General features: G+C 38.0%; 1 protein-coding gene across 3 annotated transcripts in view; it reads right to left on the bottom strand.

The window, feature by feature from the left end:
* LOC124593678 (obscurin) overlaps positions 1–26,470 on the bottom strand; it is a 688,571-nt gene that overhangs the window by 353,369 nt on the left and 308,732 nt on the right. For all 3 annotated transcript variants that reach the window (XM_047131972.1, XM_047131974.1, XM_047131973.1), the window contains 5 exons: positions 25,803–25,938; positions 21,747–21,922; positions 14,411–14,516; positions 13,984–14,268; positions 13,579–13,863 (listed from right to left, as the gene is read on the bottom strand). In XM_047131972.1, the coding sequence (XP_046987928.1) occupies positions 13,579–13,863; positions 13,984–14,268; positions 14,411–14,516; positions 21,747–21,922; positions 25,803–25,938 (988 nt within the window). The remainder of the gene's footprint in view (positions 1–13,578; positions 13,864–13,983; positions 14,269–14,410; positions 14,517–21,746; positions 21,923–25,802; positions 25,939–26,470) is intronic.

Genomic DNA, 26,470 nt, shown 5'->3' with positions numbered 1-26,470 from the left:
GTGGCAGACAAATGGCATACACAAATGATGAATATGTGGATATGCTTCTGGTTCCTGGTGCATCTAATACCCAGGTTGGTGTTGCCGCTCATGAATCTGCTGCTAGATATCCTTGTTGACGCAATCCACATACAAATGTTTTGTCATCTGGAGCTGCAGCTTTGGGAATCATGTTCTCTCCTTCCACCATGACGTGGCAGAGGTTGTCCACAGACTTGCCGTACTTCAGCTACTGTGGAAGCTATTCTGGAGATTATACACCAAGAACCTCAGAAAGTACAAGTACCATAGCAAGGTAGCTACTTGTCTCAAAACGCACAGTCGTTAACATGCTGCATGAGCATGGGCTCCACCCCTCTCATCATGCTTTCACGCAACACCTGCATACTGCAGATTGCCATCAGTGGATGCAATTCTGTGAATGGTTCCAACAACAACAGGAAGCCAATAATGATTTTGTGGACACTGTAATATGGTTGGATGAAGCAGCATTCACTTGTGAGGATGTCTTCAATATGCACCATGCCCACCACTGGTGTGAGGTTAACCTGGACAACACCTGCAACTATGGATATCAAGTTCGCTTTGGTATCAATGTCTGGCCCGGAATATTTGGTGACAGACTTGCCGTACTTCAGCTACTGTGGAAGCTATTCTGGAGATTATACACCAAGAACCTCAGAAAGTACAAGTACCATAGCAAGGTAGCTACTTGTCTCAAAACGCACAGTCGTTAACATGCTGCACGAGCATGGGCTCCACCCCTACATGTTGCCTGACAAGTTGACTCTATGAAGGTATCATGCATTCCTCTCAAACTATTTGCTTGATGCAAAATGTTGCACTACATGTTTGGCAGAGGGTATGGTTCCAACATGATGGTGCATCTCCACACTCTGGAATTAATGTGCGACAGTATTTGGACAGAACATTTCCAGGGAAATGGCTCAGACATGGAGGTCCAGTTGTATGGCCACTGCGTTCACCTCACCTAAATCCCCTGGATTTCTTCCTATGGGGACACCTGAAGGAGCATGTCTACTCTACTCTGCCGATGAATGTGGAACAACTGATAGCACGTGTTTGTGCTGCTCTTGTTACTGTGGGCATGGCATTGTTGTGAAGAGTCCAGAGCTGTATGATTCGGCAAGTTGCACAATGTCTGGATGTGCAGGGAGGTTGCTTTGAGAATCTGTTGTTCTGAAGACAATGTATTCTATTGTGAAGGTCATGCAGTCATTAATATAGGCATTATTATTGTCACTGGTTGCTAATGTTATGCAATGTTTGGACATGCAGGGGTTTGAACAACCTGTTGTTCTGAGGATAATGTATTCTGTTGTGACGATCAGGCAGTCATTAATTTGGACATTATTATTGTCACTGGTTGCTAATGTGCTCATATTACATGTAATATAAATGACAAGTAGATGTTGTGTTATTTTACTGTGCTATCATCTGTAGCATCTCAAAACTAGTATTGTTTTTGTAGTTAATCTGTCCTATGACAGGCCATTTGTTTCAACTGTTTATTTCTTATTTGTCAAACCACATATTTGTTACATTCAGCATTACAAAATGTTGTTAATTTAGGATACATGTGAGCTAAGAAACAGTGTATATTACAGATGAAATGTCAGAATGGAATCAGCAAATAAAAAAAATACGTCCCAACCAAGGATCAAACCCTCGACCTCCTGCATGCTAACCCAAAACTATCCAGTGCACCAACTGTACTGCATGACTAATATGTGCTGACAGAGGTATTCAATTCAATTCAATTCAATTTTTATTATCACATAACATGCCTTATACAATCAAAGATTGTGACATAGGTGACTTGTCAGTTTTTACACTATATATAACAATACTAAAAATACAATAAACTAATAATATACATGGTGTAACATCTTCAAAGAGGTATTTTAATTACAATTATAATGCATTGTTACCATTCATGAAATCTTCTACACTATAGTAACATTTATCTTTCAGATATTTTTCCAGGTCTCTTTTGGTGCCTTTTACATTTGGGTCATCCATATCTTTCCATATTTTATTTACAAATTTCATGCCCATATAGTATGGGGTTTTTTCATATGATTTTAAACGGTGGATAGGTAATATGTAGCTCGTTCTATGTCTTGTATCATATTGATGCAAGAAGAAGTTGCCCTCAAAAAGTTGTGGGTTTCTTTTTGTGAAAGCGAGAGTCTCATTGATGTATATGCTTGGAATGCTCATTAGATCCAGTTTTACAAATAAAGGTTTGCAGTGTTGCTTTGGTTTTGCTCCCACCATTGCCCGGATGATTCTTTTTTGTAGTCTAAAATCTCTAAGTAAATCTGTTTTTTCAGACCCCCAGAAAATTATACTATACCTAATGACTGAAACAAAATATGCATTATATACAGTTTTTCTTACAGCTAAATCAGTAATACTATACAAGATATTCATAATATATACAAGGCTATTCAGTCGACCCTGTATGTTGTCCACATGGCGACTCCATAACAGGTTTTTATTGACTAACATGCCAAGGAATTTGACACAGTCTGCAGTCTCTAATTTTTTGTCCATATACCTTATTCCACTTATAGACTGTGCAGATTGTTTTGTGGTAAAATGAACAATTTCTGTTTTTGTAAAGTTTAATGCCAAGTTATTGTTTTTGACCCATGCCTCCACTTCCCCAAGTGTTTGTTCAATATGACGAATTAGGTCTACCTCATTTTTACAACAGACTACAGCTGTTGAGTCATCTGCATAGAGGATAGTATCAGACTGGACCTGACATGGCATATCATTAATATAATATAGAAAAAGCAGTGGCCCTAATATTGAGCCTTGTGGAACACCTAATTGAGTGTTTTTCCAGCCAGAGAGAAATTTCTTGCCGTTGATGTTAGTAAGTACTCTTTGTTTTCTGTTTGCCAAGTATGATGACATCCAGCTAAGAGATTTGCCTTGAAAACCATAGCGTGCCAATTTTTGGAGAAGTAGGTCATGATTTACTGTGTCAAAGGCTTTGGACAGGTCACAAAAGATGCCTGACACACACATTCTATCATCAAGACATCTGCTGACTTTTGTGACTAATTCATTTATTGCATGGATTGTGCTGCGGCCTTTTCTGAAACCATATTGATGGCCTAAGATAATGCTGTTAGATGAATTGTGATTTTCAATCTGATCACATGCAGCTCTTTCAAATATTTTTGAGAAAATTGGTAATAGTGAGATTGGCCTATAGTTGCCCAATTCATCTTGTTTGCCTTTTTTGTGCATGGGCCGAACTTCTGCATATTTTAATCGATCTGGGAAACATCCCTCATCAAATGATTGGTTGATTATGAAAGAGAGTGGATATGCAATACCGTGACGGACTATTTTTATTATTTCAGTGGGGACCTCATCCCACCCCACAGATTTTGAATTTTTTAGGGACATTTTGATTTTCATGACATCTGAGATGGAAACATGAGAAAACTTAAAACGTGTGCAATTGCTATCTGTCATATTGGGCTTTGTATTTGGTGGTGAACAGTCACCAAATTTGTTACAGTTTATGAAAAAGTCATTGAATGATTCACAAATGGCACTGGGTTCTGTAACAGCTCTACCATTTATCACTATTTTAGAAGGGTATTTGCTCTCTGCCTCACTGCCAACTTCACTTCTTATAACAGACCAAACAGCTTTTGATTTGTTTTTTGCATTTGAAATGAAGTCGTTATTTGCAGTACGTTTTGCTAGTTTAACTATTTTGTCAAATGTTTTTTTGTATGTGCTTACATACGTAAGAAATTGAGGGCTTCGATTTATTTTTGCCTCCATATGCAGTTTCCTCTTAGTAGCACTAGACACTCTAATTCCTTTTGTTACCCAGGATCTACTTTTTTGGGACCTGGTCCTCACTGTTACAAAAGGGAAGCATTCATTGAATATGCCCAAGAATTCAGTTAAAAAGTTATTGTAATTGTCAGTTGTGGAACTGTGTTTGCTGACTGTCCACTTGGTTTGGCTTCGTTTTTTGCAAAATACTTCCACATTTTCTTGACTGAAATTCCTACATCTTTTTGTTGTGCAGACTGAATTTTGCTTCGGTAGTGATACAAATAGTGCTTTATGGTCTGATACTCCTAAATCTAGAAGAAACTTTTCTTTTACATAATAATTATAACTACTTACAATATTGTCAATACATGTTGCAGAGCTTGCTGTAATTCTTGTATACTGATCGAAATTGAGATTTAGCCCATTTGTTGCTACCAGGTTCTTTAAGTGTGAAGAAAATTTGTCATCAGTCCTTACATCTATGTCGAAGTCAGCACATATAACCACTTTCTTGTACAGTTTCTCACATTTTAATTTATGTAGCAATGTATCAAACTTATCTAAAAATACAGAGCTTATATGGTACCCAGGGGTGCGATATATGCTGATAATTAGTGTGTTATACTCTTTAAGTTCTATACAACAACTTTCAAATGTGCCTTCTTCATTCAGATGGCTAAAATTCTGTCTGATATCATAGTCTATCGTGGAATGAACTAATATGCAAGAGCCTCCATACCCATTGGTCCTACAAAAGCAGGTAGCCAGTTTATAACCTGTAAGTTTATTTAGGAGACTGATATTTTCAGATTTTAGCCAATGTTCATTAAGGCATATTACTTTCACAGATTGTTTCACACTTTCTAGCAAAATTTCTATATCATAAAGCGTCCTGATCATTCCTTCAGACAGACCTCTTATGTTCAAGTGCATAACGAAATTACTACTGCATATATTTTTAGGTAGATGGTCTTTAAAACTAATTTGACTATAAAGTAACGGAACGTCCACCTGAGTGTTGACTGCTTGTTCTGGATTCGTTGTATTGGGCCAAATTCCGATAGAACTGGCCCCCTTCATCAGTTTCCCTGTGTGTGAGCATCTGGATGATGAGTAGGTACAGTTTTCTTGACGATAATTTCAGTCTTTGCTGTATGTTCTGAGGCTGGTTCTGGCACCGTCTCATCTTTTGGACGTGATGTTCCTGTTTGAGCTGGCGCTGTGGCTGCGATTTTGAAATTGTTTTCTCGTTTATCCATTTCCTTGGTCGTAACTGGTTGCACAGCAATCGGTTTTCTTGCAACGTCGTCGTCTTTTTGTATTAATTTTGCTAGCATTTTGCCAACGTATGACTTGCCAGCATTATTATAATGTAGTCCATGTTTCGTAAACAAATCTCTTGCATCTGGAAGATCAAGAAATGTTACATTTTGTTGGGACTTGCATATTTTGTAGAATTGTCTGTTTACTTTTGCAAGCTCCAGATTTACGATGGAATTGTCTTGCAGGTCGTATCTGTGGGGCAAACTAGTAACTATGATGTTCGGAACTTTCAGATCAAGTAATGTAGTTTTTAAACACTGGGTCGCATGTTTACTCTCATTTCTGTATACATCATTACTTCCACCCATGATTATGACGGCATCATTCTTAGATAGCTCATTAAGTGAGTTGCTGCTCTCAATTATCTCAGTCAAAGGTGCACTGGGTTTTGTCATACCTGTTGCCGTGAATAACGTACTGTACTCATTTATTTTTTCGGCAATTTTCTTGGCGTGGCTATCACCAAGTACAACAACTCGTCGTTTGATGTTCACTGGTTTATTTTTCGTATTAGATGTTTTCTTGGCTGCGCACTCGATTGGAAGTTTCGTCACTGATTTTTGTTCGTCATTGTTCTTTGTCTTATCACAGTCTTCGTCTAGTGTTGTGAATTTATTTGCTAGCGGTATCGCCAGAACTGTACTCACTGTCTGTTTGTTTGTTTGTTTGTTTTTTTCGGCAAACGCCACGTTTTTTGCGCAGAACGACGGTTAACAACACTGTCTTGTGCTAGACGATGATCTCGCTCTATCTCTTTGTATTTCGTTTCCAGTTCTTGATATTTCTGCCGAAGTTCTTCATATTTCGTAATTATAGTCATTAAATCCTCTGTAAGCACACTTATTATTTTTTCTTTTGGTTTTATCGTGTCCATTACGTCGTTTTTCGTGACACTCACAACGCACTGACGGCATGTCCAGTCATGTTCGTCTTTTATATATTTAGATTCACTTTAACACATTTGTCGTGATACCACGACCTGGACTGGATGCATAGTATACCTCTCTTTACCTTTTTTACGCAGATTTTACACACGTCGCTATCACTTTTTAAGGAAACTGAGACATCGCTACAGAACAAAGTTTCATTCGGCGCCATCTTGACCATACATGAGGTTACAGTGTTGCCAGATTGCCACTCTTTAACACCCTTTTTCTGCAGGATGTACTCGCTGGATGACATTTTGTGACAGACATTTTTTTATTGCTGGCATGTGAGGAGTCGTGGTGCGAAGCCCAAGTGCGCAAATTTCAATTCACCCTGTATTTAGCTTAAGTCTCATCTTCCCACTGAATAGCTCTTAACCACATACAGCATTATGGGACTTCTGGAGTTTACCATTCCAATTACACAGGATTATTACACATTACTGAAATTGTTTCATTAATGTGCCATGACTGTGATGCTTTCCCATGGGGTTATGAGAAAGATTGTTTTTGTGCCAACAGATCTACCAGAACTTCAGTCTCACATCAATAATATATTTGAATACACTGATATGAACAGGTTTGCTCAATGTGAAATAAATAATAATAATTAAATTACAAAGAGACAACACTTTACTTCAGGATGCAAATATTCCAGTACCACTAGTAGGCTGATACACACACTTAAAACAGAAAAACCTGTCCAAGGTTTTGGAATCTTCATGTTCTTTATCAGGGAGGAAAAAGGTACTGATTGGAGAAGGTTGAAAAGGAGGGATGGATCGCTTGAATCCCACTTTGAAAGAAATCCACCTGTCATGGAGGGACAGAGTGAGATGTAATGATAAATTAAAGAGGAAGAGAAATGAAAAATGGAAAACAATTAAGAACAAGGTGAAAAATGTGAAAATGAATGGGGGCAGAGAGAGAGAGGGGGGTGGGGGGGGTGGGGAGAGGGGGGAGTGGCGGATGGAGACAGAAGAGCAATTAAGTAAATAAAATTCAACCACAGGAGAAGGGAAAAAAATAAAAGTGGGAGGGGGAGGTTGTTAACAGTTGTTAAGATCAGGAAGGTGACAGGATGCAAGGCAATGTGGGAAAGCAACATCCTATTGCCTCAGCCCTGGAAAATTGCCCATGAGGTGATATCTCAAATCATGCTGTACAGCAGGCTTAGCAACTGGAAACTGGTTATGTCAAGGTGGAGAGATCCTCTGTGTCCATTCACATACCCAGTTTAATGGTGGTCATTCCAACGTAAAAAAACCTATAAAAACAGTAGATATATGTATATTTGAAAACAACATATATTGTTTCGCATATTGCTCTTCTTCCTATGATACAGATTTTTGACTGGTGGAGTTGCACTAGGTTGTAGTGGGTTGGTGAATTGGGTAGGTTTTATAGCAGGCACAACTGCAGGGGGAAGGAGTCTTGGTGTATGTATAATGGTCTGGGAATGTCATATAGTTTGACAAGCATATTAAAGAGAATGGCAGAAGGTGACAGTTAATGATATGGGAAGGATATCAGGGAGACAATCTCATTACAGGGCTAGACTATTACTAGTCACAACACTGATGGAATAATGAACTGACGCACTTCAAGTTTAGGTGGTACGCAATGATAACAATGATGATGACTCCAAGTCTTTTGGAAGCAAGAGCTGTGTTCACTGAAAGATGAGAAGAGAAGAAGACTTTCAGAGATTTCTTTGTGGTTAAATTCTGTGGTGTAGTTGCAGGAGAAGAAAGACTGAGAGAGGCCTTCGATATACATGTCAAGGGATTTGGTGTTGCTGTCTTATGTAGGAGAGGCTGTTTGTGGTAGGTCAGAGGTGCGGGTCTACCAAAACTGGCACACTTTTGATAGGAATGTTCTCATCTGCTACAATGTAACAGGCATGCTGATCATTTTTCTGAATTTTGGAAAGTGGTAGAAGATTGGGATGTGGGTCAGATGGAGTAAGCAGTTCTACAGAAACACCAGTGAGACTTTTTGAGGGGCCTAGGGTTTTATGGATTATCTACACCTCAGTCTGGATGGAAAGAAAGGGGTCTTTACGAACAGTTACTGTATGTATGTTGTGGCATATGTAACTCAATGGCACATACTGCCCACAGTCATGTACCACAGTAGTGGAGCCTTTGTCTCCAGTGTGGATGGCAATATATCAATCTGCCACTAGATTACAGGTAACTTGGAACTCATCTTGAATACATTTTTCAAGTTTTGCTGATATTCTTCAGGAATCTCTTTGGGATTTGTGCCTGAACTGTTCTAGGCAAAGATTGTTGCTCATTATATTGATTGTTGGGTGGAACTGAGGTTACGGGTGAATGAGAGAAGGTCTTTCACAAGGGCAGTTAGACTGAATTTGGGGTGTGACTGGCCATTGCGCTATTCAAAAGAGTAGTATAAGAGGCATCTGAATGAGAGATTTGGGACTAAATGTGGGCTGGGATTGTGAGGTGTGAAGATTGAGATTATGGCTATAGTTGGGCTTCAATAGGAGATAAATAAAGATTCAGTGTTTCACTAAGAAGGCCAGGTTGGCTAGTTGCCTAAGGGATGGGGAGGTGATGGCTTGTTGGATGCAGTGTTGCGAATGTTGATGGACAGTTTCCTCAGGCAGTGTGAGGTGTTTTGTTCCAAGTTTCTGGCAGGTTTCTTCTAGATGTGTTTGCAAATATAGGACCTAAAAGGTGAAGCATTTTAACCAGGAGTAGTACACGGCAATACAGACACTTCCCTGATGGTTTAGGTTATGTCATAAGAAATCAAAATTGATTGAAAAGTAGACGTTAATAACTAACTCAGTCTCATATGAATCATGTAGAATTCAACACAGGAGATATTTTGTAAAGAATACTCTTCCTCATTATGCAACAGAATTATTACATAGCCTGTAAATAACACCATGTACCATGTGGCTGAACAGCAGAGAGCATGAAAACAAACAAACAAAGATTTGTGTAAGGTCTGCCATAAAAAAATTAAGAGAAAATATGAAAACAATGAGAAACAATTACAAAAATGTTAGTGAACCAGATAATGAAGGAAGGGACATAAATATGAAATAGCAAGAAATGTTAACAATAAATAGCAACAGCATATCTTAAAATATTTATCTGGTGCAATATATTATACTGACTGTAAAATATGGGGGACGTATAAAAGGTAATGCAGTATATTTTTTTGTCTTGTCCAATATCGGTTTAAAAATACAGAACTTGTGGGACATTGTGGAATATTCCTGCTTCAGCCCCTACAGTTTCATGAAGTTCCAATTGGTGGTGCCACTATATGTAGCCCTCAAAGTGGCATCTGCAATAGAGGAGCATTCCCGGCAGTAAACAAAAGCACAGTGAGGTGTCTGTCATAATCACAACAAGGTCGCGCAAACCTGTCTGATCTCAAAGTTGGCACACATATCTGTGACTCCTGCAATGTTGTTACATGCAGATGACTCCTGCAATGTTGTCACTAGCAGGCATTCTCATTCAAGGTCATCAACAGTCACAATCAAACACATCACTGCACAACTAGACTTTGTCATCGGTAGTGCAACAGTCCCCCCCCATGAACCATGGACCTTGCCGTTGGTGGGGAGGCTTGCGTGCCTCAGCGATACAGATAGCCGTACCGTAGGTGCAACCACAACGGAGGGGTATCTGTTGAGAGGCCAGACAAACATGTGGTTCCTGAAGAGGGGCAGCAGCCTTTTCAGTAGCTGCAAGGGCAACAGTCTGGATGATTGACTGATCTGGCCTTGTAACAACAACCAAAACGGCCTTGCTGTGCTGGTACTGCGAATGGCTGAAAGCAAGGGGAAACTACAGCCGTAATTTTTCCCGAGGGCATGCAGCTTTACTGTATGATTACATGATGATGGCGTCCTCTTGGGTAAAATATTCCGGAGGTAAAATAGTCCCCCATTTGGATCTCCGGGCGGGGACTACTCAAGAGGATGTCGTTATCAGGAGAAAGAAAACTGGCGTCCTACGGATCGGAGCGTGGAATGTCAGATCCCTTAATCGGGCAGGTAGGTTAGAAAATTTAAAAAGGGAAATGGATAGGTTGAAGTTAGATATAGTGGGAATTAGTGAAGTTCGGTGGCAGGAGGAACAAGACTTCTGGTCAGGTGACTACAGGGTTATAAACACAAAATCAAATAGGGGTAATGCAGGAGTAGGTTTAATAATGAATAGGAAAATAGGAATGCGGGTAAGCTACTACAAACAGCATAGTGAACGCATTATTGTGGCCAAGATAGATACGAAGCCCACACCTACTACAGTAGTACAAGTTTATATGCCAACTAGCTCTGCAGATGACGAAGAAATTGAAGAAATGTATGATGAAATAAAAGAAATTATTCAGATTGTGAAGGGAGACGAAAATTTAATAGTCATGGGTGACTGGAATTCGAGTGTAGGAAAAGGGAGAGAAGGAAACATAGTAGGTGAATATGGATTGGGGGACAGAAATGAAAGAGGAAGCTGCCTGGTAGAATTTTGCGCAGAGCACAACATAATCATAACTAACACTTGGTTTAAGAATCGTGAAAGAAGGTTGTATACATGGAAGAACCCTGGAGATACTAAAAGGTATCAGATAGATTATATAATGGTAAGACAGAGATTTAGGAACCAGGTTTTAAATTGTAAGACATTTCCAGGGGCAGATGTGGACTCTGACCACAATCTATTGGTTATGACCTGTAGATTAAAACTGAAGAAACTGCAAAAAGGTGGGAATTTAAGGAGATGGGACCTGGATAAACTGAAAGAACCAGAGATTGTACAGAGATTCAGGGACAGCATAAGGGAGCAATTGACAGGAATGGGGGAAAGAAATACAGTAGAAGAAGAATGGGTAGCTTTGAGGGATGAAGTAGTGAAGGCAGCAGAGGATCAAGTAGGTAAAAACACGAGGGCTAGTAGAAATCCTTGGGTAACAGAAGAAATATTGAATTTAATTGATGAAAGGAGAAAATATGAAAATGCAGTAAGTGAAACAGGCAAAAAGGAATACAAACATCTCAAAAATGAGATCGACAGGAAGTGCAAAATGGCTAAGCAGGGATGGCTAGAGGACAAATGTAAGGATGTAGAGGCCTATCTCACTAGGGGTAAGATAGATACCGCCTACAGGAAAATTAAAGAGACCTTTGGAGATAAGAGAACGACTTGTATGAATATCAAGAGCTCAGATGGAAACCCAGTTCTAAGCAAAGAAGGGAAAGCAAAAAGGTGGAAGGAGTATATAGAGGGTCTATACAAGAGCGATGTACTTGAGGACAATATAATGGAAATGGAAGAGGATGTAGATGAAGATGAAATGGGAGATATGATACTGCGTGAAGAGTTTGACAGAGCACTGAAAGACCTGAGTCGAAACAAGGCCCCCGGAGTAGACAATATTCCATTGGAACTACTGACGGCCGTGGGAGAGCCAGTCCTGACAAAACTCTACCATCTGGTGAGCAAGATGTATGAAACAGGCGAAATACCCTCAGACTTCAAGAAGAATATAATAATTCCAATCCCAAAGAAAGCAGGTGTTGACAGATGTGAAAATTACCGAACTATCAGCTTAATAAATCACAGCTGCAAAATACTAACACGAATTCTTTACAGACGAATGGAAAAACTAGTAGAAGCCAACCTCGGGGAAGATCAGTTTGGATTCCGTAGAAACACTGGAACACGTGAGGCAATACTGACCTTACGACTTATCTTAGAAGAAAGATTACGGAAAGGCAAACCTACGTTTCTAGCATTTGTAGACTTAGAGAAAGCTTTTGACAATGTTGACTGGAATACTCTCTTTCAAATTCTAAAGGTGGCAGGGTTAAAGTACAGGGAGCGAAAGGCTATTTACAATTTGTACAGAAACCAGATGGCAGTTATAAGAGTCGAGGGACATGAAAGGGAAGCAGTGGTTGGGAAGGGAGTAAGACAGGGTTATAGCCTCTCCCCGATGTTGTTCAATGTGTATATTGAGCAAGCAGTAAAGGAAACAAAGGAAAAATTCGGAGTAGGTATTAAAATTCATGGAGAAGAAATAAAAACTTTGAGGTTCGCCGATGACATTGTAATTCTGTCAGAGACAGCAAAGGACTTGGAAGAGCAGTTGAATGGAATGGACAGTGTCTTGAAAGGAGGATATAAGATGAACATCAACAAAAGCAAAACAAGGATAATGGAATGTAGTCTAATTAAGTCTGGTGATGCTGAGGGAATTAGATTAGGAAATGAGGCACTTAAAGTAGTAAAGGAGTTTTGTTATTTGGGGAGCAAAATAACTGATGATGGTCGAAGTAGAGAGGATATAAAATGTAGGCTGGCAATGGCAAGGAAAGCGTTTCTGAAGAAGAGAAATTTGTTAACATCCAGTATTGATTTAAGTGTCAGGAAGTCATTTCTGAAAGTATTTGTGTGGAGTGTAGCCATGTATGGAAGTGAAACATGGATGATAAATAGTTTGGACAAGAAGAGAATAGAAGCTTTCGAAATGTGGTGCTACAGAAGAATGCTGAAGATTAGATGGGTAGATCAGATAACTAATGAGGAAGGATTGAATAGGATTGGGGAGAAGAGAAGTTTGTGGCACAACTTGACCAGAAGAAGGGATCGGTTGGTAGGACATGTTCTGAGGCATCAAGGGATCACCAATTTAGTATTGGAGGGCAGCGTGGAGGGTAAAAATCGTAGAGGGAGACCAAGAGATGAATACACTAAGCAGATTCAGAAGGATGTAGGTTGCAGTAGGTACTGGGAGATGAAAAAGCTTGCACAGGATAGAGTAGCATGGAGAGCTGCATCAAACCAGTCTCAGGACTGAAGACCACAACAACAACAGTGCAACAGTCATGTGCTACCCTCAGGAGACTGAAGAAATAACTCAGCATGTTCATCAACACAAAAATGCAAATGAACTTCTCCTTTTGCATGACAAAGTAATGCCTCACACATGTCTGTACAACCAAGAGAAACTCATAAAACTTCATTGGACTGTTCTTCCTCATCCACCCTACAGCCCAGATCTCACACCTTCCGACTTCCATCCATTTGGTCCAATGAAGGTTGCACCTACAAGAAGCAATACATGGATGATGGGGACGTTATTGATACAGAAAGATGCTGGCTCTGATGTCAGCCAGTAGAATGGTACCATGTGGATATATTGGCACTCCCAATAAGCTGGCGTAAGGCCACAGCATTTAATGGGGATTATGTTGAAAAACAGGATTTTGCAGCCACAAGAGTGGGGAATAATAGTGTATTGTAAAGCTGAACAAAACCAACATGATTTCAGAAAAACATTTGATGCATTGCTTATTGTATGCCACTTGTATAAACATACCTCACATTTATGTAGTATTATATCTTCTCCTTACAGCTAACACACACACACACACACACACACACACACACAACAATAACAACAACAATAATAATCTTACTGATTTTATTATATAACTTACCATTTCACTTTAGGCTTGGGGTATGCATCAACCTTAACATTAAACTCAATATTTGTATCGCCTTCATTTGCTTGAAGGTCAGACAGATCTCTCTTGAACTCAGGAGCACAACGGACATTTAATACTCCTTCATCTTTTTTCCAGCCATGATCATTTATCACTTCACAACTGTAAGTTCCTGAATCATTTCTTGTAGTGCCTTTGATTGTTAAAGTGTGTGTTGGGCCATCAACTTCAGTTATAATGTGCTTTCCATCTGCTTTGAGCTCTTCCCCATTCTTAAGCCTGTAATATAACAAAATAAATAACAAAACATTCCATTAATCTGCACATGTTCATGGAAGTAAACTAAAAATCTAGAACAGAAATAAGCAATTAAATTGCATAAATGAGCACAGTGATTACCATTTCACATCTGGTTTAGGATCACCCTGAACCTTGACTTCAAATGTTATTGTATCATCTTCCCTTGCTTCCACTGACTTGTTCATTGTTTTAAGGAACTGTGGGCCAGAGTGGACAACAAATTTCCAAAATTCAGAAGTCTGGCTCATTTCATTGGTTGCCACAATTGAGTAGGACCCAGAATCCTCTAATTTTGTGCTTGTAATGGAGAGGGTGTATGTCTCTGAAGTTTCCTTGATTATTTTTATACGATCTGTCTGTACAATTTGTTGGCCATCTTTGTACCTGTTAACCAGAAGTAACATTGTATTTAATTTTTGAAACAGGGCAGGCAGAAATATAAATAAATATAGTTCCTCTCTAAAGATTTTGCTACTGACAGTTTTTTTTGAGGACTGAAATAGAATTGTCTTTTATTTTCCCTTACCATTTGATTTCAGGTTCTGGAACTCCTTCCACTTCAACAGTCATCTTAAATGGTTGATCTGTCATGCATGATGCATCCTGCATTTTGGTCTTAATTTTTGGTGGTGCTGGAATAAAAAATTCACACAATTTTTGTATGTGATTAGAAACCAATTCATATTAAAAATAACTAGGCCCTACTTAGGAATGTACTTGATAATTATGAATACACAGTAACAATTTCTTTTAGGCCTATTTAATGTTTATAAATAGAAACTAGTATCAACTTGACAAGCTTCTGCAAGATAAGCCACCATCAATTATTTTTGAAACATTAAATACTGATAAAAATCACCACATCGCACCGCAGCCCACTGAGTCACTGCTCACTTGATAATAAAAGAGGAAAGCAACAAACAGCACCCAGTACACTCATTGTCAGTACCTCTGATGGAAAAGTGAAAAGAAAACAAATGGGTTGCTGCCAACAGACAGTTGAGTGATTAAAAATTTCAGTTATTTCTGAATTTAATATGAGAGCAATGAAAAACTTTCATTATGTTTGTGTCTTGTGCACAATACATGAGTCAAGTGTGAACATGATGTGTGAAATAGTTTTGTTTGTATAGCTACTTCCAATTGTGCATTTTGATGAAATAGATAAACGAGAATTTTGAGCCATTGCAAATGTCTATCTTGAAAAATTTTTCTGCAGGAGAAATTTGTCCAAAGTTGGAGAAGTTTTACAGAAAGCCAACTTTTTCATTTGAAACAGTTAAGAAATGAGTGACTGATACAAATTTGATTCTATTTCTCTTGAAGATTATTCACATGAGGGGATGTTACGAAATTATATTTAAAAATTTAAATATCAAGAAACTGGACAATAAAAGGTACAGGTCATAGTTTACACCAAAAGCATATTAGAAGAAAGAGTAAGGTGGTATATTTTACATTAAGAATTCATTTTGTGCAAAGATGGCTGCATTAGTGGATTTATTAACAAATAAATTTATAAAGGAAACCATGATGGTGTTTAAAACACATATTTATGTCATATTCTGGCCTGGTGTATTATTGAATATTTTCAGTTGATTGTAGTTTTTGATATATTAATAACAAAACTGGAAAACCACCATACCTGTCTGTTTGAACATACTAATCTCTGAAACTTCATGACAAAATTTCGTGGGGTTTCCACAGGTAACTTGAGTGTAGCATGGAACTACATAGATGCTTTATTTCATCAAAATTGGAACAAACAGAAAAATTATAATTTAAAGCTGTACCTAAATTTGTCTGCTCAGCTTAGTAGTATGTTGACCAACAGATAGTCACAACAAAAAGTCTGCTATGCAATTGAGCTTTTGGACAAAAGGCTTTCTAATGTAGAAAACATGTGATCACACAAACACAAGTACTCACACACACCAGACCAATGTCTCTGGTCATACTGCATACAGTAACTGCACCTTATAGGAGAAGCAATATGTGGATCCTAGGGCAGGGAGGGGGAGCGATAGCGGTGTAGGGGTGGAGCAAGGTCTAGTGCTGCTTGGAGGAGCATGCAGCAACATTGTGGAGAAAGGGTAGAGCTACTAGGTGCAGTTACAAACTTTGGCAAGAGGGGGAAGAGGGCAGAGAAGGACTGAAGTTGAGGAGAGAAAAAAGATTAGTGGCCACATTGTGAAACTTAACAGGTTAGAATGGAAAGCAACTTGAACACATGGTTACCATAACTCTTAGTTCATTGAGGGCTAGCCACTATCCAGTTTCCAATACTGTAATGGCCAATTTTGTATATTTCCTTACTACACTAATTATATCATAAGCAACCATTCCAAATTAGACAAATAACAAGATAATGTCGGAAACATAAACAAAGTAGTAATCTCTACGTAGTAGGTAATGTAATATGTAAACGATGATAAAGTACTAATGTACCAAACCCATAAAGTTCAATCAATTGGTACGAACATCTAAAACTGTTACATTCAGTTTTAATTAACATATAATGAAAACATGTTATACTAAGTTGCTCATTTTTGTTTATTGCTAGTCTTATTCCTTCGTCCCTCTTCCTTTCCCTTCAAACCTTCTGCCAGAAGGACTCACTGGCTCTGAAAGCTTAGGCATTTCCATATATTTTATATGTATTTGCTCCTGCTGCCACATGATGTGCAGATTTTTCACCTATATTTTCAAATACTGATTATTTTCACTGATATAACTCAAAAGCTCTGAATGGCGTGATTTGTTGTCTATTTTCCATTTATTATCTAGCCAGGTTTTTTTAGAAACTCTTAAATATGAAATACGACACTAAACACAGTTTGTGTTTCTGTCACCCTCACTCTGCCCACTCTAATAGCAACTGGAAAACAAATTATGTTATACATCAATATCTGCTGAGCTGCTTTCTCCCCATGGATGAGATGAGCATTACTGGTAATCTTCTTATTGATCACAAGGAAAAGATGCAACTTATATACAAGCCAATGTTTGTAGAATTGAGAAGTAGATTCCATAAATCAACAAGTTCAGACCTTAATTAACTACACTGAAATGGGAGAAATTAAATCATAAAAACCTGTGTCCAAAGTATAACAGTACAAGCTTAGGCTAGAAACGCACATGGATTGTCATCACAGAAGCATCCACACTGAGACAGAATCACAGGCTAAGGTCATAGGAAATGATGATGGTGACAGTAATAGAAATTGATGATGACAGTAGTCTTGTATGGAAGATGCCTGAGATCCAGATCTATCATATTTAATACAGATTTTTTATAGAATTGTGCCAGAAAAAGGAGACACACAGAATAATGTGGACCAACTCTACTTCCTGATCCTCATTGTTACTGTAAAGATACTTTGCAAATTTAAGCACCTGGAATGTGAACGACTCAAAATGTTTGCTGGCAACAAATGGAAGTGAGACATGACAGAGACCAGAGACACAGAAAACTGATTAATGCATTTCACACAAACAAAATCAAATTCAAAACAAGTTCAACATGCAAATATTAGTCACATCGCAAATGATCACTGTAGGTGGTGCAGAACTGGACCAGGTTTAATGTGACCCTGCAGCACTGAGAGGAACTATTGCGTTTGATGTGTAATGATGATCTTACTGTGAGTGAAGTTGCCCAATTTGTTGGTGTATCAATGCAGACTGTCCAATGTGTCTACAAGCAATAGTGCACCACTCACAGCCATGGAACACAGCATAAGAACAGTGGTGTCTAAATAAAAGGTGGTGAGCACCAATCAGGAGTGAGTGAACTAAAGTAGAAAGTTACTAAGGAGAAGAAAATCAGTGACTTCCAGTCAATAGCACTGAACTAAAAGAGTGAATTACTCCAGGAGTAAATTTTTCATTTACTTCTGAAGTAAATTTATTTCCTCCATTACTGGTGGAGAGAACCATTGAAGAGTATGCTACTATGTTAGTAACATCAGTGGGAAACAAAGCCAAAATTTACTCCTAGGCAGTAGTAGGAGTAAAGTAACACAGTAAGGTGCGATTCTTGAGTTCTGTGTTTTAAGTGCTGAATTCTATGGATTACCTGGACTACAAAGAATATGTGGAGATGGAGGAAGAGGTGAACATCCCAAGAATGAGGGTTGTACTGGAGAGAAGAGACACTTTTGTAATGTTTAGTGACAGTGATTTCAAAGAGCGGTTTGGATCTCGTAAGGAATATTTTGAGTTGCTGCTTGGTATGCTGAAGCCATTACTGCAGCATAATTCTGACTGGAACTGTGCCTTGTCTCCAAGACTGCAACTTCTTTGAGGATGCAAATCTTTCATACAGGTACTTATCAAATCGTAGCAGGGGATCTCATTAATATCCATCGTACTACTGCTGGAAGAACTTTCAACAGTATGATAAAAAGTTTAATTGCCTTAAAGCCACTGTATGTGTCCATGCCACAGAGCCAAGAAAATATATCAAAGAACAAAAGGCAATTCCATCGAAATGGTAGATTCCCAAATGTCACAGGGGCCATAGATTGTGTACATATACCCATACTTTGTCCTTCTGGAGCACAAGCAGAACTATACAGAAAATGCAAGAATTTCTTTTCTATCTATGATGCCAATATGAAGATTCTGAACATGGTAAGCCATTGGTCGCATTCCATGCATGATGTACATATTTGGGACAATAGTAGAGTTGCTGCAGAGTTCGAAAATGGACAACATGATGGGTCGCTTGTTGAAGATAGTGGATATTCCCTCTGAAACATCTTATCATACCTGTGTTCTGAGCCCACACAGGAGCCAAACGGTGCTACAATAGAGCCCATATTGCTACCAGATGTGTAACAGAGTGAGCATTCGGTGTTTTAAAGAAACGTTTCCAAATTCTCACTAAAACAGTGTGATTTAAACCAAACAAGTGTGGGAATGTTATTGTGGCTGCTGCAGTTCTACACAACATTCTTATTCAGTCACAAAAACCCACATTTCATGAGCACATTGGCTGAAGAAGTGGAACCTGAAGTTTGCTCCATTATGTTCTTCAACTTATTCATAATTTCCATTTAAGGTTATGCTCTTCTTCCATGATTTTTCTTCATCTTTCTATTAATAACATTTTTACATCATATTCCTCTCATATTAAATGAATTTTTTAAGGAATGAAGCCTGTCTGCTTTTTTCAACAACTCTCGGCTCTTCACCACAACCACAGGTTGTCTCCCTCTTTTGTTGGGTGCATCTTCTGATAAGCCCCCACCAAAGAATGCAGGGCGAGGTTCATGAATATGGGATCAAGTTCCACCTACAGCAGTTATAATAGTCAAAGTTGCTTGAAAGTACCACATTATCTTCAGATGCGTCATTGTCGTGAACTCCTGCTATCCCTTCGAAAACTTGTGAGATCGTATCAACAACCATTTGGCTTATATCATTGATCTTCGCCTCACCTACTCCACTGCCAGTTTGAAATTGTTCTCAATTACATTTAGCTTTCATTTTCTTTGCTTTTGTTTTCATCTCCTTCCAAATTACTTTAAGCTGCTCTTGTGATTTTTGCATAAGAGCTTCTGCGTTGTATTCAACGTGTAATTTTTTTTTCCTTTTTTCCTTTTTTTTCCAAGCATTCTTTTTCCTTTTTAGCATGTTGATATCATGCTTTTTAGATTTAATAGCAGTTATGTACATTTTCATTACTTCAGCAATTCGTACCTTTTCATTTTCTGGTATGTTTTTTGAACGTTTCCTAGCTACCTCCATGTTGCTGCGAGCTCGTATCTCAAATTGGCGCATATGTTAATAAGTGTCACCAACCAACAATGGATGTTGGTAGCTTTAGATGGTGGGGTTAACAACAGATTCATCCATTAATAGCACATTTCTTTTTCATAATACAGGGATCTTATCATTAATTAATATGACAGGATTTATATTTTCCAATTTTAATAATTCAATTTAATAATCCTTTTTAGCTTCTACAATTATAGTGATGAACATAAATCATGCAATAAGTGATGCAATAATGTCTACCAGAAGTCAATATTTTCTGGGAGGGGATGTAATGCACATGCCAGCAGTCTGCAGAAATGGCTTACTTCTTTAGTAAAAAGGCATTAATACATTAGAAACAACTAAAGAATTAAATAGTAATCGAGCTCTCCAACAGTTACTAAAGGAGTATATTACTGCAGAAGTAGCTTAATAAAGTAGTCCAGAGTAAAGAAGTAAGTGTTACTGCAAAAATAATTTATACTAGTTCGGTGCTTGCCACACAAAATTTTGTGATGGAAGTAACTCTTCTTCCAAATTCTTTAAAAGAGTGGAATTTGGCTCCCCTGACAGGCATTCCCATGATGTCCCAGTGACATCAACTGCACAAGGCTTGAGATCATTCAGATTAGTATGTGAATCAATGGAAACATGTCACCTGGTTGGCAGAATCAGATTCTTGTTACACTAGGTTCAATGGTTGGGTGTGGATATGCCAACATCCAAAAAACAGTTGCTCAGAATGTGGCAGTGGGGGGAGTACTATGTTATGTGGATGTTCTCCTTGGTTTCCATGGGACCTGAGGTAGTAATCAAAGGCACCAGGATATCTGTAGACTATATGAACATTACTGTGGACTAATTTCACTCCTTTATTCCTGATGTATTCCCCAACAGTGATGGCATCTTCCAACAGGATAACTGCCTATGTCACAAGGCCATAATCATGCTACAGTAGTTAACAGAAAGCATGGCAGTAAACTCGCATTAATATCTTAGCTGCCAAATTCACTTTATCCTAGTCCAGTAGAACACATCTGGGATACTAGCAGGTATCAGTTCCGAGCCCACAACCCACTGGCCCTTAATTTAGGGGAACTGTGGGACCTGTGAAAAAACATCTGATGCCACATAACTCCAGAAACCTACCAAGGACTTTCAAAACCCATACCACGTACAATCACTGATGTATTGCATTCCAAAGTTGGACCAACATGTAATATAAAGTGGTAGATTTGTTAGAAATGTATCCAAGGCTTAAGTATGACCTTCAACAAATTTTTATAGTATACACCTGTATCTCATGTGCAATACTCTAAAATGGAAATTATCACAAAAAGTGCATATCGAAAGTATAAATGAAGAATTTTATTCTTATGAAGCATCTGATACTTCTGAGAACTAAACTGCACATGTCTTTTTCTGTTAGTCTTCCAATCAGCTCTACTCCAGTTGTTCCTCTTTCAGCAACTGGCAAATAAGTGCATCATTTTTGTCTCTCATATTATTATATTTGTTATAATGATAACAATAATGAATATTATTATAATAATAATTGACAACAGAAGATACAAAGTATAATATCCTATGGCATTATCTTGTGGGGTAACTGCAGTCATATACATGACATCCTATTATTGCAGAAGAAAGCCATTAGGATAATTACAAATTCTTCACATAAGGCTCACTGCAAACCCTTACATATACACCACTTACCACAGATTATCAAAATCAATAAATAGCTATGAAGTCACAGGGCACAAACTATTTAATAAGCCGCCACATGCTATACAGGATCTTCCTGAACATACATTCAAAGAAAGACTGCATCAATAGTTTATTGCCCACCCATTCTATGATATCAATGAATTCTTCAACTGTAAAATGCAGTAATCCAACAGATGACCCACTGCACATTTATTGTAATATAAGCTAAAATATTTCAGTAGTCAATACATTATCACAATGTATTATAAATTGTATCTTCATTTGACGTTGTCAATTGCTGTAATGGCCTAAAGACAATAAAATCTTTATTATTATTATCACTAATTATATGAAAACCATATGATTTGAAAATATGTGTAGTATAAACTAACCTTTGACCATCAGATCTACTTCAGCAGAATCTTCTCCCAGATCATTCTTTGCTACTATCTTGTATTTTCCAGCATCATCTGGTGTAACACCTTTAATAATAAGGGAGATACTTTCATCATCTTCATAAAGAAAACGAACCCTGCCCCCTGCTGTTACTTCCTTGTTGTCCTTGTACCTGGATATGGCAAAGTGATCAAAATGCATGTTTCTTACAGTATGACATTTGCCACAGAAACAATAAATATTGTTTCATAAATTCATTTCATATATTAAGAATGTTAAATAAAACTAATGACATCAAAAATGTGTGTTGTACAAGTCACTGATAAACATACACTAGAACAGCACAGGAAATTAATGGTTGGTATTGGATAATTCTTTAATTTTGAATTTAATCAGATAACTGCACTAGATAGACCTCCCACTGAATTATACACGGACAAAATAAATCTATTATTATTATTATTATTATTACAGTTAAGCTTGTAGAATCAAAAGTAATGGCTAGGCATTTAATAAAATTGATGTAAAATTTGACATCAGATGAAAATTATTACTAGGAGGTGAAATGACTTCACAACAATTGTCATCTAGGACATGAGCTCCAAAGTGTGTGTGTGTGAGAGACAAAAACAACGTTCTTCTGGAAATGCCCAGGTCTAGGCTTCATGTAACTAAGTTCTAACCATTTCTTCAACAGTTAGTAGCCCTCTGTAAGGTGTAATAATGTATACTGAATGGAAGAAGCACCTTCAAATTCTGAAAATGTATGATTTTGTTGTACAAAAGTGGTATTGATTTGGCATTCAAAAATAGCAACATTACTTGAACAAGCCCCTTCCCCGCCCTTATGAACAGGCTGATATTCACAAAAACTAACTGTGCTGCAAACAGCACACTATCTGCAAAAGATGTGGCAGTACTCTACAAGTATGTTTTATCTGGTATTTATTTTAATACAGTATTCTGTGTTTTAAAATGTGGATTTCTTTGTAACAAAATAATTTATGCAAAGTATAATTCACTGTATTTAACTGAGAAGATAATGTAAGTGTCTCAAGTCGTGGTTACTGGTATTTTCATGGCTTTCATTATGAAGCACCACATAGAGCCATAAAATACTAACAGAAATATGTCACGATAAATGGGAAATCTGCATTCAAGTCCCAGTCCAGCACAAATTTTTGTGTGCCACTAATATATAGTATATCTATAAGCCCCGCCTAGTAAAGCCAACATCAAATGAATTCAGAAGCTGTGATTAAGTTTCATATTCATGAAATACACTGACAGAAAAGAAAATTGCAACACCAAGAAGGAGTTTTGTGTCATAAATGAAAGTTGGTAGGCGTGTTGCTACAGCTGAAAGATTATATCCATCGAAAATGCGTGCCAGTCACATAAGAGAGGCTCTAGTAGTGTCACTATGAGGATGCGAAGCAGGTTTGGTCTAAATATGTGCGACAACGGTCTTGAACTTTAGTTACCTTTGAGATCGGACATGGTGAGTTGATGTTAGTCAAGAATGCCTGTAAGGTGACAAAGACATCATTATCAATATGTCACTGAGTTTGAAAGAGGTCATGTATTAGAGCAGTGAGAAGCTGGATGATCCTTCTGCGATGTTACAGAAAGACTTGGCAAGAATGTAGCCACTATACACAATTGCTAATAGTGGTGGTCACGGGAATGTGTGGTCACACAAAGACTGGGTTATAGATGACCATGTGGTACTACTCAAAGGGACAATTATAATGTTTAGCATATGGCTCTTGTACATCATACTGCATCTGCAGCAGCAATCTGAGCAGTAGTTACCAGCACAGTGACACAACAACTTGTTAAAAATTAGTTACTTCAAGGACAACTTTGAGCCAGATATCCTGTAGCGTGCATTCCACTGACCCCAAACCACCACCATCTGGTGTTAAATGAGAGCTCATTGGAAAGCAGGTTAGAAGTCTGTTGTGTTTTCTGATGAAGACTGGTTCTGGTTCAGTGCCACCAATGGCTGTGTGTTGGTTAGAAGGAGGACAGTTGTGAGCCTGCAACCGACATGTCTGCATGCTACATACAATGGACCTATGCCTGGAGTTATGGTCTGGGCTGCAATTTTGTATGACAGCAGGAGCACTCTCTTGGTTATCCCATGCACCCAGTCTGCAAACTGGTACATTAATCTCATGTGCCAACATTTCTGAACAGTATTCCAGGGGGTGTTTTGCAACAGGATAACGCTCGCCCACATTCTGCTGTTGGAATCCAATACGCTGTACAGGGTGTCAACATTTTGCCTTGGTCTGCTCAATCATCAGATCCGTCTTCAACCGAGCACATAAGAGATATCATTGAAAGACAAATCCAATAACATCCACAAACAGTATTAACTGCTCATGTTTATTTATTTTCTTTATTTATTTATTGTTCTGTGGGACCAAATTAAGAAGAAGTCTACATGGTCATGGAACAAGTCAATATATGAAATTATAACACGATAGTAGAAACAGATAAAATGAAATATAAAAAACATATTCAGGCGACAAGTTGTAAGTTTAAATAAAGAAAATCAACAATGTCACACTGGAATTTGCTTAATTTTTTAGCTCTTCCAGGAGCTCCTCAACAGAATAGAAGGAGTGAGCCATGAGGAAACTCTTCAGTTTAAGGAAGTGCATTCCACATGCAGATTTGATTTCTGCCTAGTATTAACTGAGTGAAAGCTGCTAACTCTTGGGAATATTGTATTGACCGACCAACAGCAACAGGCACAGAATTCCATTCCACAAACTGATATCCAGCACTTGTACAACATTACGCATGCTTCTTTGCAAGCTTGCTTTCAACATTCTGATTTTATTTTTTATGTTGTGATTTTCTTTCCGCCAGTTTGATTTTTATTGAACCTAAAAATCGTGCTTATACTTAGAAAATCAACAGTTACAACACTGAAATTAAATAAATCAGCTAAAAACACATGGTATATAAGAAGCCATTTACTAGTATTAAGAGAAGGAAAGTTGCCACTCACCATATAACAGAGATGCTGAGACTCAGATACACACAACAAAGACACTCTCACAATTGTCACACACACACACACACACACACACACACACACACACACACACACTAGCACACGCAAGTCACATACACAACTGCAATCTCAGGCAACTGAAACCACACTGCAGGCAGCAGCACCAGTGCATGATGGGAGTGGCGACTGGGTTGGGGTAAGGAGGAGGCTGGAGGGGGGATAGTATGGTGGGGATGCCGGACAGCGAAGTGCTGCATGTTAGACTGAGCCTCCTTCTTACTGCCCGCCAGTTGCCACTCCAATCATTCCACTGGTGCTGCTGCTTGGAGTGTGGTTTCAGTTGCCTGAGACTGCAGTTGTGTGAGTGAGCTGCGTTTGCATGAGTGAGTGTGCGTGCATGTGTATGTCTGCTATTGTTGACAAAGGCCTTAACAGCTGAAAGATATAATTGTGAGAGTCTTTTTGTTGTGCCTATCTGTGACTCATAATCTCTGCTAGATGCTGAGTAGCAACTTTCCTTCTCATAATATTGTTACATTCCATCCTGGATTTTCCATTATTTGATTTAAAACCATTTACTATGTTATTTTAAACCAAAATAACAATAAAATAATAAGAAAACAACTAACTTGGATATTTTAGACAATTATTTATACAACAGTTACATCTGTACAATGAACTACAACTTGGCGTATAGAAGGAAACAATTAACTTGGCTATTTTACACTGGTATTCATAAATTTTTGCTATTGTATAGAAGCAGTTCTTCTAAAATAAAGTTTTCATTTCTGCTTTCAATCTTTTAATGACTCAAAGCTTTAAGGTATCCTTAATGACAGTGCAAGTACTGGATGGTTTTCGAATAGTGTCAAGAGACTAAAAGAAAAGAGAAAGGGAATAAACTGATATAAGGTTAGGAAAATTGAGAAAAATTGTTTTAAAAAATGGGTACATGGGGTATACTTTCAACTATGGATTTAGCCTAAAAGTACATCTGTTTTGTTCTCAGCTGCATGCTCACCATTTTACATCTGGTTTAGGGAAGCCATTTATTTTGAGTTCCAACATAGCTGATCCACCAACACTCACTTCTGTTGCTTTAGTTTCAGTTACAATTTTAGGGGCTTCTGGTTCCTTCAGGAGCTGGTTTACAGAACCTAAAAACAATGGAAGCTTGCAAATATAATTTTCTTCATACATTTCAAATACATGAAAATGATAGCATATACGAACATTACAAATAAAAATGAAAGTATCAGACATGAACACAGCTGTCATGGCAAATACTCATGACTATGCTCAGACCAAATGGGGAAGTTATGACTGAATGTTGAATCTGAATTGTTAGAGAGAGAAACATATGAGGAGACAAATAAAAGGTAGGCTAAGGTGTTTAATATGCTATGCCAAGAAAGATATATCAAATGAGAGTCAGAAATGGAATGAAAGCAATGACAGTAATTATTAGCAAAAACAGATGTAATTATGAATGTGATGATTGTAATCAAACAGAGACTGTTTTTCCAGAAAAATGGGAAATGTTACTTCTTGGATATTATAATTTATACAGCATATGACATATACACTGTATAACAATGAGATAAAATCAATCTATAAAAATAATATTTGCATCAGTGGACGCTACAACCAATAAATGAAAATGCAAGTCTAGAATCCGCAAAAGGGAAG

This window comes from Schistocerca americana, chromosome 2 (assembly GCF_021461395.2).
Source record: "Schistocerca americana isolate TAMUIC-IGC-003095 chromosome 2, iqSchAmer2.1, whole genome shotgun sequence".
Taxonomy (NCBI): Eukaryota; Metazoa; Arthropoda; class Insecta; order Orthoptera; family Acrididae; genus Schistocerca; species Schistocerca americana.
The sequence above is the reverse complement of the archived record's forward strand: the minus strand, read 5'-3'. Positions and strand labels throughout refer to the sequence as shown.